General features: G+C 44.2%; 1 protein-coding gene across 1 annotated transcript in view; it reads left to right on the top strand.

The window, feature by feature from the left end:
- Positions 1-24,519, top strand: part of LOC130113618 (transcription factor SOX-6-like) — a 114,363-nt gene that overhangs the window by 71,290 nt on the left and 18,554 nt on the right. The window contains exons 8-10 of the mRNA XM_056281164.1: positions 11,216-11,336; positions 13,339-13,418; positions 23,586-23,735. Of these exons, the coding sequence (XP_056137139.1) occupies positions 11,216-11,336; positions 13,339-13,418; positions 23,586-23,735 (351 nt within the window). The remainder of the gene's footprint in view (positions 1-11,215; positions 11,337-13,338; positions 13,419-23,585; positions 23,736-24,519) is intronic.

The raw sequence follows: 24,519 nt of genomic DNA, 5'->3' as shown, positions 1-24,519 counted from the left end.
TTCTCTTTCTCTCCCTCAGCCCTAACACATCTGCTGCCTCCTGCAGTAGCACTTTGGGAAAACTGGAAAATGCTGGTATGTTAAATGGGAGATGGTCTTTGTCATAATACCAGTGCCGAACTGTGTTAAATATCTCGCGGTTGATACTACAACTTCCAGCAGGCTAGACCCTGAAAGGTTTCATGCAGCAATCCACAGACAACACTGTCACCAGGAAGAAAAAAGAAAAAAAGAACCGAGTTTCAATGTTTCTAATCATTGAACAGATCTCGAAATGTGGAAATTTCAATTAATTGCCCAGCACAAATGAGAACAGATAGGCCCCCAGTACATCCTGACACACAGCACACGAGACGGCAATGACACCGTATTAAACCATACATCCCAAACTAGCTTCCGTATTTTTCATAAGCACAGCCTTTTTGTTCTACCAATAATCCTCCTTTAGGAGCAAAAATAAGACTGTCAAACAGAAATGGATAGATCAGAGCACAAAAGAAACAGGTACGTAGCTATTAAAGCTATTGAAGTGAAAAAAGAAAGCAGTCATTATGCAGATTCAAAGATATCTGTAAATCATTAAATCATTAAATAATTCATTAACGTGGTATCTAACAGTCTGTTCTTAAGTAAATTAGTAACATTACATAGTACTTGACTGAACATATTGAGGTACTATAGCACTTGATTCAGAGTTATTCAGGAAGTACTTGTAAGGTATCTAACAATTTGTGCCTAATTTATCCACTGCTCATTCCCTGTTACCTGCTCAGGGTTTTGGGTACAGTATTTGGGTACAGTATTGTAAAGTGGTATCTTCGAGGCGATAACCACTCGTCATCCAAGTTCTCATACAATTTTAACCTGACTGCAAAACAAAAGAACCTCTTAAACTAAACGACACAGCTTGGTAATAAGAAAATTGTCTATCTACTGTGCGGTGGTTCAGGATTATTATGGCTAACCTCCAGGCCTGAGTCACTGGGGTACTGGCTGTTTACGCTGTGTCGGATGTGTGTCGGCTTTAAACACACAGCCAGCGCCGTGACGGTCTGTTTCCACTTATCAAATCCAGACCTGCTCTCTTGTCAGGCCAATACTCTGAGGAGCTGACCAAATGCTACCGTTTGGGTCCAAAACAACAGGCCTAAGAAGTGCGGTAAAGAAAAAAAAAACTTCTTAGAGGACCAGTTATTCCTGCCATTTTGACTGGAAATACTGATTGTGAGAGTAAAGCTCTGGTGATGGGATGTCATCAGTGGAGGTTGTTTTCTAGGTCGTTTTCCATCTTAATAATCAATCAGCTTGATCGATCAGCTTGATGAGCTTCAGTTTTGTGTGCTTCCCATTGGCTTAGTGATGGTCTATCAGTGGAAATTTCAAATCATATCTATTTCTGAATGGCAGATGGAGTGGAGAGTAGCCCCCTTCCCCCCTGTCTCCCTTCTCCTGCCCACTCCTCTTTACTTCTTTCCTTTATGTAGATGTTGTCAGTGTGTTTGTCGATGAGTGCCCCATGGTGTTCTGCACATGCATGTGCGTGTGTGTATGTATGTGTATGTAAGTGTGTGTGTATGTGTGTGTTTACACTGCCAAGTTCAAAGTGACCCAGGTTTCCTGTCATGTGGTTTTAAATGGTGTGGAGAACCAGTGGGAGATGTCCAGGGGTTAAAGGAATGCTTCCGAAGGCCCCATTCTGATAAATACGGTTACAAACATGTGCACACACATAAGCATGGGCGCACACACACACACACACACACACACACACACACACACACACACACACACACACACACACACAGACACACACACACACACACACACACACACACACACACACACACACAATTCAATTGACACAGCCACAAAGAGACATATACTTGTCACTTATGTCAAGGTTGCTTCAGCAGCGGTGGCTGCTGCTTCCTGACAGAGGGGACACACAATTGGTAGTGTTGTAATGACAATACTCAGTTCAGTAGAACATAGAATACACGATGATATCGGCACGTCATCGGTATCGGCTGATAAAGGTTTTAAAATGAAAAATCGGTATCAGCCCGAAATGCCACTATGACAGGCCACTAAGATGACGCTTTAATTATGCACATGCAGCATGAACCATTGACCAGGCATGGATGCAGCGCATCATGTATGTGGGGCAGAGTGGGGTTTTTTACCTGCTACACCAACTGTGTCTGTGCTGCTTGTGGTTGCGTGCCAGCCTTGTTTTCAGCCTGAGGAATTTTCTGAGTAGGCTACTTTGGAAAATGGGTAAGTTAAATGGCAAATGCTTTATCTGGTACTGAATTAATTAACTAGATCATTTTAACCACAGGATCATAAACATTGGTTTGGGGCATCTGGGTAGCGTAGTGGTCTATTCCGTTGCTACCAACATGAGGATCGCCGGTTCAAATCCCCGTGTTACCTCTGGCTTGGTCGGGCATCCCTACAGACACAATTGGCCGTGTCTGCTGGTGGGAAGCCGGTTGTGGATATGTGTCCTGGTTGCTGCATTAGCTCCTCCGCTGGTTGGTCAGGGTGCCTGTTCAGGGAGCAGGGGGAACTGGGAGGAATAGCGTGATCCTCCCATGCGCTACGCCCCCCTGGCAAAACTTCTCACTGTCAGGTGAAAAGAAGTGGCTGGCGACTCCACATGTATCGGAGGAGGTATGTGGTAGTCTGCAGCCCTCCCCAGATTGGCAGAAGGGATGGAGCAGCGACTGGGACAGCTCGGAAAAGTGGGGTAATTGGCCGGATACAGTTGAGGAGAAAAGGGGCAGAAAATCCCCTCCCCCCCAAAAAGTCCATTGATTTGATTGATTTTGTATTTTAATTTGCAATGAAAAAAAAAAACCACAAGGTTGCATTGCTGTGTCACATTGCCTCTGGTACAATGAGGTGTTTATTTTAAACAGATTGTACTCGTCTGTTGGAGGGCTGCGTAGCTCCACATAGAGAAAAAAGAAATAGATCAGCCGCGTAAAAATAGAGATCAGCAGCGCGATGCCTGCATGCGTGCACGAGGCTCAGTCCACCACAACAGAGACTCGATGTTCTCTGCAACTAGCTGGAAGAAATATGTGCATATGTCGGTATGGGCATCGGAAATTGGCCAAAATGAGTTGGAAAATATTGGATATTGGCAAAACACAATATTGTGCATCCCTAGAAAATAGTATTCAATTCTATCGTCGCTCTACTCTCAATCTAGCTTGTCTAGTTGTGTGTAAATTCTGCCCCTTCTTTTTGTTTAATGTGCAAAACCTTCATAACATGACGTTAAACACCTTTGACTGAAGACTTCAAGATTAAAGACAAAGTGGACAGTGAAAATGCTTTGGTATGCTTTGGTATTTTGAGTCTAGGCCCTGTGATGGCCTGGCGGCCTGTCCAGGGTGTCTCCCCGCCTGCCGCCCAATGGCCGCTGGGTAGGCTCCAGCATCCCCGCAACCCCGAGAGCAGGATAAGCCGTTTGGATAATGGATGGATGGATGGATTTTGAGTCTTAAGTCTTGAAAAAGATTTTGAAACTTTCTTATTGAACGTTACCGCAATTCACAAAAAAATTATGACCTGCTTAACCAGCAGCAGCTATCTAATTAAGGGGTTACAAAAGTAATCTTGTCAATTAAAAAAAAAAAAAAAAAAAAAAACACCAAACACACTCATCCATGTGCCAGACATGTCAAAATCCCAGTTATTGTTTTCAATTGCTCCAAGTTTTAGTTTTCCTTATTACCTGTCATGGAAAATGCTGCATACATCAGTAAAATATTTTTTTACATCAACCTGATTTTCTGAAGGTGTGTAGTCTAAAAAATGGCTATCGTAAACCCCGCCCCTTTAAGAGGTCTGCAAATCATCACACAGAGAAGCCAGGCTGCTGGGTGGGATAAAATACTACATGTATCAAAGCCTATTGTCCAATAATCATGGAGATATTTTTTCCCATGCAAAAGCACACCTGACACTCTCATTGATTCCCATTGAAGCCTGGCGTATTAGCAGGGCCCAAAATGATGTTTTAAATGCCTGTTGTCCAATAAACATTGATCTTTGCTCAAGTTTACTTGAATCTGCCATAGGATCCTGTTGATACCCAGCTACAATCAATTGCCCCGGGCTGTGCTTCCACTGACAAATTCATGTAGACTGTGCTGTCAGATCATGTCAACGCAATAATACAGTGAGGTAGTGCAGACTTTTTATTTGCTAAAGTATTGAATTGCATCATGAGCGATGAGTAATATGGACACATTGCGAAACATTTCATTGGCACATTTTGTTATCAATTTTTAAGGGAATCCGTGCTTCCCGTGTCATACAGCAAACACCTTCGTGTCTCACATAGAAAACACAAAAACAAATGAAAGTTGGCATACATGCATGCATATATATTCCTGAGTGAAAAGGCAAAGATACATGCATGTGCATGTATACGCAAGAAAGAAAGGTAGGCACAGATATATACAAAAAGAAAGGCAGGCATACATTTATATCATTGCACACAGATTGGACACAACATACAGAGAACGAGAGAGAGAGAGAGAGAGAGAGAGAGAGAGAGAGAGAGAGAGAGAGAGAGAGAGAGAGAGAGAGAGAGAGAGAGAGAGAGAGAGAGAGAGAGAGAGAGAGAGCGCGCAGTGGTGGTTCTTTTGTATCCACTAGTCCAATGCGACCCAGCCCAGCCTGGTGGCTGACAGGCATGTGTCTTTGTTAAGTCAGCTCATATAATGGCTCTCATATGTGGCCCATTTCCTCCGGGCCCACAAAGGCAGAGGCCCCAACCGCACCGCCTGGGCCCTAGCTAACGGGCTAATTAATGACTGCAAAGCCACACTCCTCCTCCTGCTCCCTCTCTCTGTTCTTCATTTATAACTCCTCTTTCCCCCCTTTCTCCTCCTGCCTCTTGCAGTTGGTGTCTCGAACTTGTTGTTTTCTTATTAGTTATGTTTTGCTCTTCCAGTTTTGTATCCTTGCCATGTTATTCGTATGCCTATGATGTAGTTAAAGTGCCACTCCAAATTGCAATGTGGTACCACATTACTGGCTCCCTTTACAAAGCGGATTGAAGACATTTTTTCACCCTCCATTTTATTTTCTAAGCTTCTGATACAAGTACGGACACGGTATGACACTTAAATAGACACACACTCACACATTTGTAGGGTGTAAAAAGTTTGTTTACTTTTGCAATGTGAAGGATGTAAACACTGGAGTTAACATCGACTGTGATGGGTCCAAGTTATGACGGCTCCAAATTGTGATGCCTATTTTCCACCGACAAGTCAGACTCTTAAAGAACATGTTGTGGATCGACCCAAAAAACTTCAGCTAGCCTTGGAAGTTGCTGATCATTTCTCTCATTTTTTCCCTTGCCCTTTCTTTTCTCTTTCTTTCCTCCTCCACTTTCTCCCTCTCGTCGCTTTCTGGCTTTCTTCAATCATTAGCAGGGTAGCCGAAACCGCTACACTATTGTTCCTGACAAAATCTTTGCTATTATTATGATTGCATCTTGTTGTTGTTGTTGTTGTTGTTGTTGTTGTTGATCTTCTTCTTTTCTTCTCTGGTGTTTGTGCTAGACCCTCAAAACCTGGGCTGCTGATACACAGTTAGTTGATGCCTCGTGCTATACCAGGCATCAACTAACTGTGTTGATGTTTTGTGCTTTTTTTTCATTTCCCACCACACACACACACACACACACACACACACACACACACTATAACAACTTTCAAGCTAGCGTAGCCAAACTGGCTGTGATGTTTCTAGCCTTGGCCTCTATTAGAGGTGGAATCCTTATTTTCCCCACAATAACCAACTCCTTTCTTTTCCATCCCTCACTTTTCAGCCTAATTCACTTTCATTTATTTTTCAAACTCCTAATATTTTCTAACTTAAGTCACTGAACCTCACAACGCCGTTCTCCCTCATTTGCTCATGCAGTCATTTCAGGGCCCTGCTTCCATCCTACATTGACCTCCATTCATTTGTAACCGTTTCAAAGCTAGAGACATGGTACTTTATAGGAGGAACCTTTAGGGTCAGACGTTAGCCCCCACTTTCTTTAGCGATACCCCACTTCTGTCTTTTTTGTTCCTCATCCCTTGTTCTTGCCAGCACTTTGAGCTAGCCCGCACATTTTCTCCAGGAAATGCGCTTTCTAGTTTTCATTGACCTTGTTACCCCTCCGAGATCATGACTGAATCGAAGCTTAACAGAAGACAAGTCACACAGCCAGAACGGCTGGAATTAGGGGAAGGGGTGAACAGTCGTCAGAGCAGCTTCGTGTAGGTCACACACACACACACACACACACACACACACACACACACACACACACACACACACACACACACACACACACACACACACACACACACACACACACACACACACACAAGGCCTAGATAGACGGACGTACCCTATGTCAGCACCTATAGCTAAGTACACAATGAGTGGGAGAGCCATGGCAGACTCATTATGTTGATTGCAGTCAGCAGCTATGGAGAATGGGTACAACCTGACAGTGGCCTTATACTAGTGTATTAACCTGAGTATTAACCTATGGAAAAGTCTGGTAAGTAACCGAGTACCGTGTCAGTACTTGGGAAATAAAAATCTCTACGTGGTTTTCTTGCATCCATCCAAGTTCTCAGTGCAGGTGCAGAATTTGTCCCACGTGGACTTTCTCTGCCTTTGTCACAATCTGATGTACTATTTGGTTTTCACTAAGCAGCCACTCAGCATGACTGTCTGTCTACCTATGGTTTGGCAAACTTTGCCATATCTTTATACACAGGAATAAATGATGCCACTTTTTTTTAATCCTTTTTTGAGAATAAAGGTATTTTATGACAGTCTACGTTTTCTTTATTATATGCGGTAAACTACAACCAGACCAGAGTCATTAAAGACTGTGTAATAGTGGCTAGCTTGGCCATTTGTCCCTGTTCTTCTCTACCTGTTGACAGAACACAGTGTGTGTGTGTGTGTGTGTGTGTGTGTGTGTGTGTGTGTGTGGATGAGGTTAACAGGAGTCAGGTGTTGCTTATTAGTTGGCCCCTTGTGTCTGCCTCCCAACACAGGTGTGGCCCTGCCTTCCCTACCTGCAAACACTTACTTACTGGTGTTGTCCTTATCAAGGCTGGGTGGCGTAATTGGGGGTAGCGATGTCAGGGATCCTACTGGGAGTAGAGGTTTTGGAAGAGCTACACTTGTTACTGTAACTGATGCCATTTGAAAATCTGAGGAGTGAGGGTGGTTGTCGATTACTCCACATGTGTATGTATAGTCACAGACAGCGACACACCATTGCCTGTTTCTCTTAACGTCTGCCTCTTCCTCGCCCCTTCTGAGTCAGTCGTAACACACATAGGCAAACATTCTCTGTTTTCCCCCTCTCTCTCTTCCCTTGTCCATTCAGACTCATAGCCACAATACGTACACATGTTCAGTATAAACCCTGCCGTCTGTTCACAGGATGACCATTAATAGCATGTATTTGTCTTTGTATGTGTGTGCCCACACAAGTGTGTGTGTGTGTGTGTGTGTGTGTGTGTGTGTGTGTGTGTGTGTGTGTGTGTGTGTGTGTGTGTGTGTGTGTGTGTGTGTGTGTGTGCCAGAATGCTTAGGTGTGTATACCTTTATGTGTCTGGTGGGCAGTTAGCGGAAGGGGGCCCTGTGTTTTCTTAGGGGCCAAGCAGAGCAGAGACACCCCCCCCCCCACTCCAACGCAGTCCATTCATCCAGTGCCCCCCACCTCTCCACCCCCCGTAAAAGGAGATCTTTGTGTGTTTGCGCTGGTGAAGCAGCCCCAGTCAGTCCCAACGTTCCCAGAGGAATACAATGAATGGGAGTATTTTGTCCTCCTCCATACCCCCCCAATCTCGTCCTTTTTTTTTTTTAGTGTTCCGATACAGACTCGTTTTTCTTCTTTCTCCATTCTTACCAAGTCTTTTCTCACTGTCACAAGACGTCAGCCTGCTTCCTTCTGTGTGTGTGTGTGTGTGTGTGTGTGTGTGTGTGTGTGTGTGTGTGTGTGTGTGTGTGTGTGTACATGCACATGCACGTGCATGTGCAATTATGTGTCTGGAACCTGCTGAGTGTCTGGCCTTCTGGTGGTGTGACCTAACAAGTAGTATCAGAAGAGCTGGTCGGCTGATCAACATGTAATCACATATGTGCTGAATCAAGCCATTGGTCAGATACACAGATGTCCCATAGTTGTTGGGGCAAGGACCAGTATAGACACAACACACACACACACACACACACACACACACACACACACACACACACACATGTGGCTGTACACACATGTCCACTTGTACACAGCAATCAAGGATGTGGATGTTTGCCTCGCCTCTCTCTGTCTCCTCTCACTCTCACATGCACTCAGCCCTCCTCCCTCTTTCCCTCCCCCATCTCTCCCTCTCTCTCCCTCTCTCTCTCTTCTCTCTCTCTCTCTCTCTCTCTCTCTCTCTCTCTCTCTCTCTCTCTCTCTCTCTCTTCTCTCTCTCTTCTCTCTCTCTCTTCCCTCTCACTTTTTCTCTCTCTTGCCCACTGTGATTCTCTCTCTCTCTGTGATTAGCCATGCTGTTTGAGCCACCCCCACCCAACTTCCACCCCAAGGTTGTAAGCCTGTTTAACATATTCAGCAGCATCACACATAAATTCTCTTGCACACTTCTAGCATCACGGCCCTCTCTTTCCTCCTTTAAAATTCAAAATACTGCACTGGATCAACAACATGCTAATGGCCTAAATTTGCGCACAAATGACAAACCACCCCCTAAGAGAAGAGATGCGGTATTTAGGGAATGAATGGATGTATATGTAACATGGATTGGATGGTGGGGTAGACAGGACAAGCGTTTACAGAGGCCCATCTCAAATCCTGGAAAACAAGATGAGATTGAACAGAAGAGTGAGAGGAGGTGAGGATGAGAGAGAAAGGGGGAGGAAGACAGAGCAGCAGTCAAAAACAGAAAAAAATGAAGCCCTGAAATTAGGGCTGTGCGATATGAACTCGGGTAATTGGGTAATTTCATATCCCGATAACGATACCTATCACGATATAGCGCATTTCTGTAAATTGTATGAATAGTTTCGAGTCGTGCCCCCCCCCCCCTCCCCTCCCCAGCGTGTGCACACGCTCTGTGCGTGTGTGTGCGTGTGTGTGGAGGGGCAGCCCCGCCCTCGCTGAACCACAGAGGGCAGAGGAGAGTAGCGCGACCGTAAATGACAGCAAAACGCAGTAGAAACTCTCACTCTGAGCTGAAATTATACGAGGGCACCTAAATTCGGCAAATAACATAAATAGACATAGTTTCTACTGCGTTTTGCTGTTATTTATGGCCGCGTTAGTTTTCTCGTCTCCTCTCCTCTGCTGTTTCACGGCGGGCGGGGCTCAGCCCCTCCACACACGGAGCTCAGCGGAGCGGAGGAGAGATGGACGGCGGTGGAGAGGCGACAACCACACCAGTTACCCTTCTGTAAGCGCCGCAACAAAAGCTTCGCGGGCAAACAGCCAACTAGAGTAACGTATTTATGTCATCCGTGCAAAAGATGGACGGCCTCCAAAGTGACGAAAAATATTGCCGTAAAGAGTGTGATTTGCGACACAACGAAATAAACGATAGAGCTTAATATGAAACGATAGACTTTTTTTTTAAATCGTCGCACGATATGTAGCGTCATATCTCACAGCCCTATCTGAAATTTAAAAAAAAGAAAACTGGGCGGCCTGTCAAGGGTGTCTCCCCGCCTGCCGCCCAATGACTGCTGGGATAGGCTCCAGCATCTCCGCGACCCGAGAGCAGGATAAGCGGTTCAGATAATGGATGGATGGATGGATGGAGAATTCAAGCGAAAAGGGATAGAAGAAACAGAAAGAGGAGAGGAGAATAGGGAGGCAGGCGAAGAGACCGAAGGTGGACTGAAGAGAGGATGAGAGAACTAGAGGTGCGGTAAATTGCGTACTTCTCCAGGAAAGAAAGGAGAGGGAGAAAGGGAATCATGAACGGAAGGGAAGCGAGAGGGTGTGAGGGAGAAAGGGAGGGGGAGGAGGACAGAGAAACAGGCATAGATAACAAAAGTGATACAAAGTGAGAGAAAGGCAGTAAAAAAAATCGCCAGAAGAGAGGGAAAATTATTAGAGGAATGTAAAACTGAAGAAAATGAAGAAAACAAACAGATAAAGGCAGTGATAGACGAGAGAGGTCGGCTGTTATCCCCTTTTGCTTTAATTGATTCCTGCAGGCTTATCTTTGATACCCTCTCTTCGGTTAGAGCCCATGGCGCCCTAACTCACTTGAACCCACAGTTTAAGAGCCTTTCAAGGCAACATGAAAGGCTACTGTTAGTCCCTCTCTTGTCTTGAGTGTACTGTTAAAAAAACAGTTTGCTTTACATTTCATCTCAAAGATCTCTATATATTTGTTGTTATTGTCAATAATGCCCCTCTGTTCTTTGACTCTCCTCTACCGGGTTGATCTCTTAATGCCTGAGTATGTGCTTGTGTGTGTGTGTGTGTGTGTGTGTGTGTGTGTGTGTGTGTGTGTGTGTGTGTGTGTGTGCGTGCGTGCGTGCGTGTGCGTGTGTGTGTGTTCGTGCATAAGTGCACACCCTGATCTCTTAAAAAGGCAGTGGTGTGTGTGGTATGTTTGTGTGTCCATGTTTGGCTGCACTGTGTTTGTAAATCCATAAGATATGCAGACCTTTTCTTTCTCCTGCTCTTTCTTTCTCTCTTTACTTCATTACCTTCACTTTTTGCTAACTCTTTCCCCTTTTCCTTCTGGTCTATTCCCCCTTTTCTTTGTTTTCCTCGTTCCTTCTCTTTCTTTGTTTTCTTTTCCATCATCTTCTCTTTCCTATTCCTTTCTATTGACACTTTGCTCCATTCCTCCACATATCCCTTTCAAATGATCCCTTTTCTAAAGTTTTGAATTTGAGTTGTGGAGCTTCTTAGGGTGTTCATAGTTACTTTATTAAAGATGATCATCAAAATCTCTCATCTCTCTCTCTCTCTCTCTCTCTCTCTCTCTCTCTCTCTCTCTCTCTCTCTCTCTCTCTCTCTCTCTCTCTCTCTCTCTTCTCTCTCTCGTCTCTCTCTCTCTCTCTCTCTCTCTCTCTCTCTCTCTCTCTCATCTCTCTCTCTCTCTCTCTCTCTCTCTCCCCCTCCCTCCCTCTTTTTCTCCATCAGGTCCAGGGTCACATGCCTCCTCTGATGATCCCAGTGTTCCCCCATGACCAGCGTTCTCTGGCTGCTGCCGCTGCTGCTCAGCAGGGCTTTCTCTTCCCACCGGGCTTGTCCTATAAACCAGGTATACACCTATATGCATGCATGTGCAAATATGAACATACACACACACACAAACACACACATGCACTCAGGCAAGGAACACACGCCACAACCTGCACACACAAACCACACCCAACATGGACACTCGCGATGCACATGCATGTATGTGCACGCACCACACACCCCATGTATACGAAACCACACATATACACATGCAAGAACTCACAGTACACTCACTCATACAGACACACATCGGTAATGCACGTGTGCACACACACACACATGCACGCATAACATACCCACGCACACAAAAATGAAATAGACTCAACTCACCTGCCTATGCAAGGACATACATGCAATCAGGCATGTACCAACAGAAACAAGACGATTAACAGACACTTATATGCACACAAACACATACACACGCCATGCACACAAACACACACACAAACGGATCCCAGTCTATGTTAATGAGGTGTGTCAGGTGAGGAATGTTCTGGAAATGAGTGGAGAGATTTACAAGCCCCGCTTGTTCATGTCAGGAACAATAGATTGGACACAGCTAGCACTGGAATGTCTCTTTTATGGTGTGCTGAAAGCCTGTCAGAGGCCCAACACATCTGCAACATGGAATTTCACACTATATCATGCACAAAACACACACACACACACACACACACACGTATGCATGTTTTGCAGTTATATACTTAGGAACACACAAGGTTGTCAACAAACTGGATAGCCACACAAAAGCACACACACACATGCATACAAACCAGCTGACACAGATGAGCAGGTAAGCAAACATCCATGCTTATTTTAAACTTACATACATACATACACTTATGCATGTTCATGCTCAAGTTCATGTACATTCCAAACACACACATGCATATCCAAACAAGCATACAGAAACAAAGAAACACAAAAATCTACAAGATACATAATGACTGACAAATTCAAACAAACACACATGCACCTACACTTGTACTCCCTCATCCTCACTCGGGCACACAATTCAACATGTGCACATGTACAGATGGACTCATTCACACACACTCACACAGACACACAATTCAAGTTCATGGTATTACTAAGACAGGCTTCTAGGCACCACCTGATCTCTCCTCTCATCTTATCCTCCTTGCATTCCATTCTTCCATGCATTCCTCCAGGTGCTAGCTAGGCATCACACAACACAAACCAACCAATGTTTCATACACGCTGCTGAAGAAAAATTCTTATTTATTCCTGTTTGTACAGCATACACTCTGATGAAACCACAATAATAACTCAAAATGGGGGAGGAGGGGTCAAGAGAGGAATCACAAGTCACACCATTATTGCCCACTTCACCTGCAACTGTGAACTTTCTTTTAACAAAGATTCGGACATGGAAAGTCTTTTAGAGACAAACAGTAGGGTTACACCAAACGTTTGGGGGGTACGTTTTGCTGGGCTGCTGCATTTATGAATGCATCACAATGAGGAAGCATGCAGATCGCTCCGTAACATGGTGAGTACACTCACCATTGCCTCATGCAACCATGTGTATCAAAAACAACAGCATCACGTCAGTTAAATGGTCTTGATTCAACCTGTCCCATTTTAAATGAAAACATGAGAGGGAGAGGAAGAGAAGCAAACAAGTTGAAAGACAGGTAGACAGATGGATATATATATATATATATATATATATAGAGAGAGAGAGAGAGAGAGAGAGAGAGAGAGAGAGAGAGAGAGAGAGAGAGAGAGAGAGAGAGAGAGAGAGAGAGAGAGAGAGAGAGAGAGAGAGAGAGAGAGAGAGAGAGAGAGATACAAACTACAGACAGAGAGAGGGAGATGAACAGCTGGAGACAGACAGACAGAGGTAGGGCTAAAGAGGGGAAAAAAAGAGTATGAGGTATAGACAAAGAGCGAGAGAGACACAGAAAGACAGAGCCATGCTAAATATCAGGTTCATTCTTGCATGGTAATCTTTCCCATGTCATTCTGTACAATGTTTTGTTTTGGTCCCTTGACAGGTGAGAATTACCCCATGCAGTTCATTCCATCCACAATGGCAGCTGCAGCTGCATCTGGACTCAGTCCATTACAACTACAGGTAAGCCTGCTGCCAACATGGAGTAGCAACTATGTAGAACCATGCTAGCTAGCCAAAGGTTTGAAAAACAAAAAAAACAAAACCTGCTTTCATCTAAACCAAATAGGCTTCAGGAATCCTACTTAAAAATGTTATTCTGGATAAGAACAATAAAACTCGGCCCACATTATTCCCGAGGACACTCAAGATACAGGTTGTCAGCAAAGTTGAACAAAAACAATCACCTCAAACTTATTTTCTCATAGAGCAACCTGTGGTTCTCAGCTTTTGCATCAATCTTTTAAAATCCAGCAGGCAAACGAAAAGGTGCAAAATGCGATCCGTTGCAAACAAGTGGCAAGTAGAAAGTGCAGCTGGATAAGACCTATCATGCATTAACCTGCTGTGATCATGAGCATGTTTTAATTGATTCAAATCAAGGTAAGATTTTTTTGTGTTGTTGTTTAAATGACAGCAGTTAAAGAAGGAGCTCCGTAGGCCAATGCTAACGTGCTATTTGACTTATCTAATGCCTGTCAGCTGTGTCAAACAAAGGCTGTTTTGATGAACGACTGTGGAATTCCGCCCCACCAGCACAACACCTGGCCCGGGCAATTCATCAACACTTTTTATTGCTGCTTGACACCTGTGGTTGAAAAAAAATAGCACTTATATACATAATGGTTATCATAGAACATATTTGCAAAAAACAAAAAAAACAAAAAAAAAGAAAAAACAAAAAAAAAGAAAAAACTGAACAGGAACCAAAAAAAAAGAAGGAAAATTGATACTCCCCAAAGGGTGTTTGGAATTTCACAACACTCTCGAATCCAAGGAACAAAGGCTCACAAAAGCTCTTTCACAGGCAAACAATATTGCTTCATCATGTCAGTTATTATCATAGCGTTGCTTTCGGCTGTTACAAGAATCCTTATCTCAGTTTATTCAATTTATATTGTGGTTTTCGCTTATCGGGACTCTCATTAGGAGCTATTGACTTGACAAAGCACTGTGCTGTGCTTGGGGTGGGGGTTGTGGGGGTGGGTGGGGGTCCATGTGCCTCCATGCGGCCTCTATCTCCGCTCCCTGGCTTTGAAATGATTAAAGGAAGCGCACGGTGAGCGAGAGGTAGGATGATAAATAATGTCAGAGATGTAAACCCATTCACGTTTTACACACAGCTGAGATGAGTGGAATGGCAGGCAGAGAGGAAACCTGAATAAAACAGGAAGCTTCTCATCACAGCATCTGCCGAAGCGGAGAGGAGGACTAGGGAAGGAAGAAAAGCGAGAGTGTGAGGAAGTGTTTCTGAGGGGGGGAGGAAACGTGGGATAGTCAAAGGACTGTTTTCTGAGATGGAGGCACTGGCTTCCAGTGCATGTTTGGACATTGTTTTGACAACAATGGTGACGCCAAAAGCGGTTACGGCGAGATTTATGGATTGTGTGTTTTTTTGTTTTTGGTTTTTTTGTAATGCGTATTAATCTCAAGAATTTTGCCAGAAGCTTTCTTTCTACCAAGGTAACACTTGTGTCGTAAAGCAAATATTAAGATTGTTCTGTGTCCTTTACAAACATTTGTAAAAGGCATATAAGGAAATAGGCAAAACCAGAAGATCTGAGATGTAGGGATTCCTGTGTACAGGCAAAAAAAAAAAATCAGTTCTTACACTAGTGACTACACACGTGAATATGTGTTAAATCTTATGTGTAATAATGTATAGTATTATGTGTAGTCTTGTGTCCTCAGCATGCCTTGTCTTGCAGCTTCCCACTGTATGTGGGGTTCAGGGGTTAAAGTGGGATTTGGTAAGTGGGGGATCTCTGAAATCAGGAAATTAACCCTATGAGCACATGCACACACACACCCACTACATGCTCAATAAATCACTGGCTACATGTTCAATTTAAAAATTGAAATGCATTTTAATCAGTCTTTTGTATTAGTTGAAAGTGCCAAAACTAGCCAGCAACGTCAGCTACTAGCTAGCAACGTTACCGGGTGGAAGATAGCTAGTTAGCTAGCTAGCTAGCTAACGTTACGTTCGCTAACGTTAGTTGCTTGAATGAAAACCACAGCAGAGCTAGACAAAACTATTGGAAATACTATTGGAAATACACTGAAGATACTCACTCTTTATGTCCCCCAATCCAGGATAATAGTGCAGGTAGCAGGTTGACGCTCTCTCGAGTCTTGTCTGCCTGGTGCGGTGAACTGACCCTGACCCGTGAGTGTGAAGCCAGTCTCTTTTGATGTCAAGTCTGGTGAAGCCAGACAGCAGGCAGGTGCGGGTCACGTGAGGACGCGATATCATTCAAACTTTTAGAAAAAGTGAAGTAGTATAAAAATAGAAAAACAACTTTATTTGCGATTTATTTTGTAATGCTTGTGAATTGGCTGCATCATGTTTTTTGTTTTAAATTTTACTGTGACAAAAAGGTTGAAATTACTCCTGTTTACAGAGTGCCGGATCTCAGCTCCGGTTGACTTGGGGGAGGAGGGGAAGTGCCGGTGTCGGGATCCGGGTAGCTCCGGCCCACTTTAATCACTGGTGGGGTTCTGCTGCCCAATGAAATGGTTGTAAAAACCCTGGAGATGTCAAAAAGCTTTTGTACCATAACAAATTCTTGTATATCCAGGGCTGTGACCCAGACATGAGATAAATATTTAGTAAAACTCAAGAGGAGAGAATTGAACATTGGTGGAGTAGAGTGTTGCTCTATCATCCACTATTAGTCTGCATGTATTGTCATTACTCTGTAGTACCGCAGCACATCGCTTTCTCTGGGTTTCTCTGTAGCTCTGCCTGTTGCAAGGTACAGTGGCCAAACCTAATTCCAACTTTCGCCAAACTACGAGCGAACATTTCACACAAAAGAATATCTTACTTTTAGATAAATATCCATACTGTACATCTTCAGAATAATTAACCTACGGTAAATCTGCTGTCAAGGATCTGTGTCTGACTTTTAGACACTAGGTTCCTGACCAGTTAAAAAGTTAGCAACCGATGTCATAACTGAAGGTTTTTCTGCTGTTGCATTCATTGTAAGCCAATCTAGATGAAGGCATCAACTACAGTATATGGATAAAATGGGGATGATTATGCTGAAGATGTGCACCAATGCTTCTTCAGTATAAAAAATGCATATGATAAAAGGCCCTGTGCAGTCTAACATGCCATGAAGTTGTATGTATTAACACAGACATGTCAATGACAAGCCAAAATCAAGAGAATGTGGCTTCCCATTTCTGCGTGTTTCAGTTATATTGATGGTGCCACATGACCAAACCTAGTGGAATTTGTTTTCAGTACAGCATGTTAAACTCTGCAGCACAATAAATACATGGACAACAGCAGACACTCCGCATATTATCACGAACAATACAGTCACACAATAGCAGAAACAAACATATTACGCACAACAATTAAGGGAATGGTAGTATGCATGCCAGTGGTGTGTGAGGAGGGGACTATAGGGAGGAATTCAGAGTCCTGATAGCTAGGGGGGAAAAAACTGTGTGAAGCATTTAGTCTCAGTGGATAGTGACCTGTAGCGCCTCCCTGAGGGAAGGAGCTGGAATAGGTGATGAGCAGGATATGAGGAGTTAGAGATGATGTTCTTTGCTCACTTTTGAGTCCAGTGAGTATGTAGAGATTCAACTGAGGGGAGTGGGTTGCCTATGGTTTTGGATGCCTTGTTGACAATCCGCTGCAGTTTTTTCCATGTTTGACTGTCCATGCCACTGTACCATATTGTAATAGAAGATGTTATGATGGACTCGATAATGGCTGACTAAAACAGAATGAGACATTGAGGTTTGATTCGCTATTTTTTTAAGCTGCATTAGAAAGTACAGTAATTGTTGAGCTTTTGCAATGATGTGTTCAGTGTTAATTTTCCACTTCAGGTTATTGCTGATGTATGTTCCAAATAATTTAAAAAAGTCAGTTGTGGTGATGGAGTCTTCACTCATTTGTATGGGTGTTTTGGGATTCAGCATGCATCGCGCTTGGGTTTTGGCTGTATTAAGCAGAAGGTCGTTGTTTGTGCACCAAGTCTACTTCAGTGCAGTACTGGGTTTCATCATTGTTGGAGATGAGGCCTACAATGGTTGTGTTGTCTGCATATTTTATTATTTTCACAGAACTGTCTGTGGATGTAAAGTGGGTGTTGTAAAGTGAGAAAAGCCAGGGGGAGAGAACACAGCCCTGAGGAGCACCTGTACTGAGGGTAAGAGGATGTGAGGTTAGGTTATTAACCTTCACCCTCTGTGGCCTGTTCAAAGGAAGCTTTGAATCCAGTGGCATATGGCTGGATCAATGTTCATATCCAAGAGTATGGTAAAGAGTTTGAGTGGGTTGATGGAGTTGGGGGTGGAACTAAAGTCTATGAACAAGATGCGTGTTTAGGTGTTTGGTGATTCCAGGTGTTGCATGGCATGGTAACTGCATCCTCAACAGACCAGTTGGCTTGATAGGCAAATTGATATGGGTCCATCATTGGGGAGATGCAAGATTTCAAGTATGACAAAATGATGCGCTTAAATGCTTTCATGGCCACAGATGTTAGGGCAACTGGTCTGAAGACATTGAGGCAGGTGATCTTTGTGGACTTTGGCACAGGAATGACGGTAGAGAGTTTGAAGAAATGTGGGACTGTACATTGGCTTGGAGAGGTGTTAAATATTGTGGAAAAGATTGGGGCCAATTGTGCTGCACAGTAGCTCAACAAAGCAGGACTGATGTCGTCTGGCCCTGCTGCTTTCCTGGTGTTCAGCTTCCTGAATGTAGCTCTCACCCCATCCTCCTGGATGCAGAAGGGTGGCATTGAAGTGGGAGTAGGGGGGATGGCTGGTGGAATAGGTTTTTCAAACCTTGCATAAAACTCGTTTAATTTATTTAGGAGGTTATGGTCATTATCTGGAGGGGGGGCAAGGACGTTTTTTGTAATCTGTAATTTCCTTAAGATTTTTCCATATTGATCTGGAGTTACTGGAAGAGAATTGTTCCAATTTTGTTGCGTAGCTGGACTTTGCTTTTCTTATTGCAGCACATAACTTATTCTTGGCTGCTCTGTATTGATCCCTTTTTCTGTTTTGTACACTCAGTTCTTTTCTTTGTGTAGGAGGTGTAATTCTTTGGAGAACCAAGGATTTTATTGCCATACAATGTCACTGTTTTGGTAGGGATGCACATTTCCTCACAGAACTTGATGTATGACTTCACTGGTGTCTGATTTCATCGAGGGAGTCGCAAGCTGCACTAGATATATTCCAATTAGTGCATTCAAAGCACCCTTTGAGCATTTCAGTGTGGCATCCATGGAGCAGGACCTGACAGATTTGGATGTTTTCTTGATGGATTTAAGCTTTTGTCTGTATTTTGGGATGAGGAGTAACGCAGCATGGTTGGACTTCCCCAGTGGAGCCCTCGGGAATGCACAGTAAGCATTCGAAATTGAGATGTAGCAGTGATCCAATGTTTTGTTTTCTCTGCTATGGCAAGTGACTTGTTGCTTATAGTTCAGAAGTTCGAGGGACAGGTTAGTATGATTGAAATCATCTAACACGATGATGTGTCAGGGTTGGAGTTTTCAACAGAGGAAACATGTTGCAAGAGTTTGCTAATGGCTGTATTAGCATTAACTGGTGGGGGAATGTAAACACCAACTAATACAATTGAAGCAAATTGTCTCAGAAGGTAATATGGTCTGCATTTCAAACTGATGAGTTTAAGATAAGAGCAGTAGCAATGAAGGATTGTTGAGTTGTTACACCAGTGCTGATTGACCATGTGACAAATACCCCCACCTTTTGACTTGTGAGAGTCTGACTGACCTGTCAGCTCTGAAGATAGTCAAGCCAGGGGGAGGTTACCACTTGATCGGGGACTGATTGATCCAGCTATGTCTTGGTGAAGCAGAAGGCTGAGCGGTCTCTGTAGTCTCTGTCGGTTTGTGTTACAGACAAAAGTTCAACCTTTTCATTTTTTAAGGGATTGCACGTTGGATAAGATCAGTGCTGGTAGTGGGGGCCGATAGGGCCGTCTTCTGAACCTGGAGAGCACCCCTGTTCTCCGTCTCCCTGTGCTAGGTGTATTTCCCCAGGGTGGCGATCCAGTGTTGTTTACACCCAGTATATACTCTGGAATGTTGGCAGAAATGTTAGAAGATAGTTCCAAATCACCAAATGTAGTCCTGCTGATGTACAGCAGCTCCTCATGGTTGTATTTCCATAGACATGATGCTTTTCTAACATAAACCACAGACAAAAGTTCAAGACACAGCAGCAGAGCAGGTTCCAGGGCAAGCCTCATGGCGGCCATCTTAGGACAGCTGGTGGCTAATAAACAATCTATATATCTATCTATCTTTGCTTAGTTTAGATTTCTGGATTTCAGCCAAACAAGATGCTATCGTTGAGGCGTTCACTGTATCTTGACATGAAAGCTGAATTTGCAAACCCTTACAAGCCCTTGAGCAAAACTGTTGAAGTGTTTTAAGTATTAGTATCTGTAGCACTTTGTTTTATGATAGCCCCATTATAGTGTATTAAACTTTGCAGTAACCGGTGAAGAAGTGTTTTAAGTACACATTTATATGGTGTCAGTGCTGTGCTAGCAGTCATCCTAACACATAGTGAACACTGGCTGGAGGTATCAAAAACTCACTTATCACATTTGACTAGTTATAACTTTAACTTACCATTTCAAAGAAGCCAAAATATTGGCTGTCAGTGTGGGAAATCGATCAGACCAGTTGTTTCCAGAGGCTCGGTGATGGCATCATCCAATCAGTAGAATTGAGATGAAGAATGGTCTCCTTTGTGCAGGGTTAATGCGAGGGAGATACAGTTGGTTAGTAGTCATTCTCGATGAAATCATAAGACCTTCCCTGTTAATCTGTATCCTCCGCCTCAACATTTCTTTATCACACCAGGGAAGATTAGGAATTGTGGCACAAACATTGCCTAAGTCAGGATTTCCTCCCTTTTGGTGAAATACTGTAGGAGCAGAATTATGCCATTAAGTTATGAAACATTGGTGATTTATGAGACTAACAGAGCTGTTAAATCCAAATCGGCCCCTCAAGAGAGGACAAGAAACATACGTAGTTGGGCCCTCTCTGTCTGTCCTTTTCTGCCTTGCTCTCTCACTTAAACAACACACACACACACACACACACACACACACACACACACACACACACACACACACACACACAGACCATGCAGTGCTGTATTTAACCCCTGTCCTCCACATGGGCCAGCTCAGTGGCAGACCATCCATTTCTGCCCCCCATTTCTGCCCCCCGCCCCGCTCCCCTTGCAAACCTACAAAAAAGGACAAAACGTTATTTGTTCCATGTGCCACTGACATCAATGGCGGTTTGACAGTAGAAAAGGCTAAAGGGATTCTCCTCTCAGCCCTCGAGGGGCAGCCAGGCTCGACCACGGAGACAGTTGGGCAGCTAGCGTGCTCTGCGCCAGGCAGCCCTCAACCACACAAAGACCACAACAGCCACAAAAACACCTTGTCTTTGCTCTGCTTTGTTAGAGATTATGCTAAACTGTGCCCAGCCATCACAAAACCTGGCGTCGACGATTGAGGTTGGAAAAACTCAGACTAATCATTCGTATTTTTAGTCAAATTAGCACTAACGGCCCAAGCCTCATCAGATAGAAATGGGCAGCCGAGGCTTCGTTTGAAGCCCCGTTTGTCAATTTGTAATTTAGGAAATTGCGGCATTGTCTTCCCCAGGGGGAAGGCTGAGTGGCGAGGGCTTCACTAGTGGTTGTTTACGCTGCAAATTAGCCTCCCCAGCTGCCAATCGATCTCCGAGTGTCTTCTCGGAAAAAAATGGAGGAAAAATAAAGAAAAGGCTGTGTCTTTTCTTCTTAGTGTTTTTTTTTTTTCAATTTGATTTTTTTTTGTTAAACAGTACTCTTGTTTTTTGGTGTTGCTGACAGAATCGCTGCCAATTGCACAACAGTGTGTGTGTGTGTGTGTGTGTGAATGGCAACTGTATGTGCGCACAAGATCCTACTATCTGCGTTTTATCTCACTGACTGGCTGTGTCGACCCCAGCCCCAGCTCCCCTCTGCGCGGTAAGAATATCAGGCATCATCAGCACCAGTAAATCTGTGGTTGGCGTGATTGACGCGAGAGGCCTCACCACCAGCCATTCAAGGCACATTCTTATGGGGATCTTATATCGCCAGGGGTTGGCCCGGGCCCTGTCCGCGTGTTCCAAGGAAAATAAGCGGCGTGACATCAGGGCTTTGTTTCAGTGGCAAGGCCCCTTCTGTTTGTGTTTAATATCACTCGGGAGAGAAGTGGAAGGAGGTCCGGCCAAATTCTCTGGTCCCGACCGCTGAGCCGAGTGCTGTGGAGGTAAAGCGACGGTGGTCTCAAATGTCAGCAGCAACAACTCTCTCTGTCTCCCCTTCTCTTTCAGTCTCCCTCTGCGCCCCCCCCCCTTCCTTCCTTCTTTCTCTCCTTCTTTTTCCTCTCTTTTGCTCTCTCAGGTCCCAGGAGGCCTTGCAGTTTTGTCTCAGGGAAATCGGATCGCACAACACTGAGGCCAGTTAGAGACTGCTGGGGGGGGGGGGGGGGTGCAGAAAGATACAGAGAGGGAGAGAGATGGAGATTGGGGAAGGAGAGGAGTAGAGATTATAGTGTGGATCAGACAAAGAGAAAGACAGAGAGGGGAAACACGGGCGGTCAATGGCAGATGGGAAGATGGAAGATGAGGTGAGAGAAGAGAAAAGCTGGAGGAGAGCAGGACAGGCTGAATGAGAGAGAGAGAGGTTTCTAAGGCCAGCAACGTCTGGGTGGTTTTTCTGAGGACTGGCTCTTTGATACTCCAGTACTTGCACTCCAATGCTTTCAGACAGGGGTTGACAGTGGTTTGAAGCGGTGGTTTGTCTGGGCAGCTAGCTTTGATTCAGACCCTGGACTCTGGACAGAGGGTTTGACTCTTTGATTTTGGTTAAGTACCTTGGAAAGAAAATCAGCACAATTTTTTAACATTTGAAGTTTTCATCTGAGTACTAACCTCTCTTATACTTTCGGAGTGTTTCTTTTTCCTCTCTTGTCTTTTGTTTTATACTAATTTTAGGATTTGTTTTGCAACTGGCTAAACGTCCCAGCTTGTGATTGCAGTAGGGCAGACCCTTTTAAAACCACCATTGGCTATGTTTACATAGCAAAATTTGGAAAGACATTCTTTTCCTTTTGATTTAGGTTCTAACCATAAAAGGTATACTTAGGCTTAAAAAAGGTATACTTGCCATATTTAAATACATAGTTATAAAACAGACCTATACTTTATGATAAGCTAAGTATGTTTCTAAGAGCTTATTTTCCTAAATTTTCTTCAGAACATATTTGAATGTACCCCCATTTAATATGCTGAAATAGATTCAAAGTTGTATGTCAAAATTTTCAAAGCATGGAAGCATTTAAAAGTTTGAGCTCATTTCTGGATTTTTATCTGGATATAAATTGATATACAAGCTGCTGCGAGCATCTGTTGAATGAATACCTGCCAGGCATAAACTGTACATAATATATTGTACATAATTTAAAAGAAATATATCTTTTCCTGGACCAAACTACTGATAAACACCCACCTCCTCAAGCAAAGTCCATTTGTATGTGACACTGTTTTCAACTTAGCTTGTGTGTAGTTGAAACTAAAGTGAGACAGCGTGTGTATGTGTGTGTGTGTGTGTGTGTGTGTGTGTGTGTGTGTGTGTGTGTGTGTGTGTGTGTGTGTGTGTGTGTGTGTGTGTGTATTTGGTATCAGAGCCAACACACACATAGACCTCAGAGGGAAACAGATGTGTGCAAAAAACCGCTCACTCAAACACATACACATACACACACACACACACACACACACAAACACACAAAAGCAAAATAACAACAAAAAACAACAGGCTTGAGAGAGAGAGAGAGAGAGAGAGAGAGAGAGAGAGAGAGAGAGAGAGAGAGAGAGAGAGAGAGAGAGAGAGAGAGAGAGAGAGAGTGTGTGTGAGTGTGTGTGTGCGTGTGTGTGTGTGTGTGTGTGTGTGTGTGTGGTGAGAGGGGAATACAGAGAATGAAAGAGAGGAAAGCCACTGACTAGCGGCTGGCTAGCAACGTTAATAGCATGTCGGTTTGCTGGTTTCTTCCCCCTGCAGCAGCTGTACGCCGCCCAGCTGGCTAGCATGCAGATCTCACCGGGAGCCAAGATGGCTCCCCTCCTGCAGGCTCCCAACTCCTCTGGCCCCCTCTCACCCTCCGCCCTAAAGAGTGAGAAGAGAGCACCTAGTCCTCTTGCTCACATTAAGGTAAATCGATTGTCTTTAAATTACTCTGTGGAACAGTGTAAATCTCTATGACTCACTTTGTTGCTGATATAATTCAGTATACAAGGGAGGTGAGTGGAAATATAGCAGCAGTGAAGATGATAGGGAACATGAGACAGTGGAAATTTGGAAGCTATGGCAACTGTGAGTAGCCTTTTGCTCTCTAACATCAATTAGAAACAGCTTATTCAAAACTTACATACACATACGCATACCTAGCCTCCATAAACACACACTTGTGTGCAGACACACAAACACACACACACGCACGCACGCACACACATGCACACATACACACACACACACATGCACGCATGCATGCACACACACAAACTGACACTGGCACTGGCTGCTGATTGGCAGGAGCCCAGACCTCTTCATTGGCAAGAGTGTATGCCTCATCTTTACTCGACGACGAGGCAATAATGGAAGCCATGTGTCTGTGTGGGGCACAGCTGCAACCAGCGTCACAATAGACCGGCGTCAGAACTCACCACAGTCAAACAGTAGTGCTGTGCCCTCCAGAGCACCTACCCTCCACTAACCCCTCCACAAAACTCTCAGCCCAGCCCACACTTTGCCATACCACCCGCAGTCTTGCAGCAAACTATCCCAACCCCCCTCCCACCCACCCGCACCGCTCTCATCACTTCCTTCAATTCAAGACGGGCTCCAAATTAGATCCGTGTTTGTTAAGCGTTTGCTGCCGAGCAGGAGCCCCAGTCAGGCGATTTTTCTTTTACAGGGATTCTTTACGCCAGGCAAT

This window comes from Lampris incognitus, chromosome 6, assembly GCF_029633865.1.
Source record: "Lampris incognitus isolate fLamInc1 chromosome 6, fLamInc1.hap2, whole genome shotgun sequence".
Taxonomy (NCBI): domain Eukaryota; kingdom Metazoa; phylum Chordata; class Actinopteri; order Lampriformes; family Lampridae; genus Lampris; species Lampris incognitus.
The sequence above is the reverse complement of the archived record's forward strand: the minus strand, read 5'-3'. Positions and strand labels throughout refer to the sequence as shown.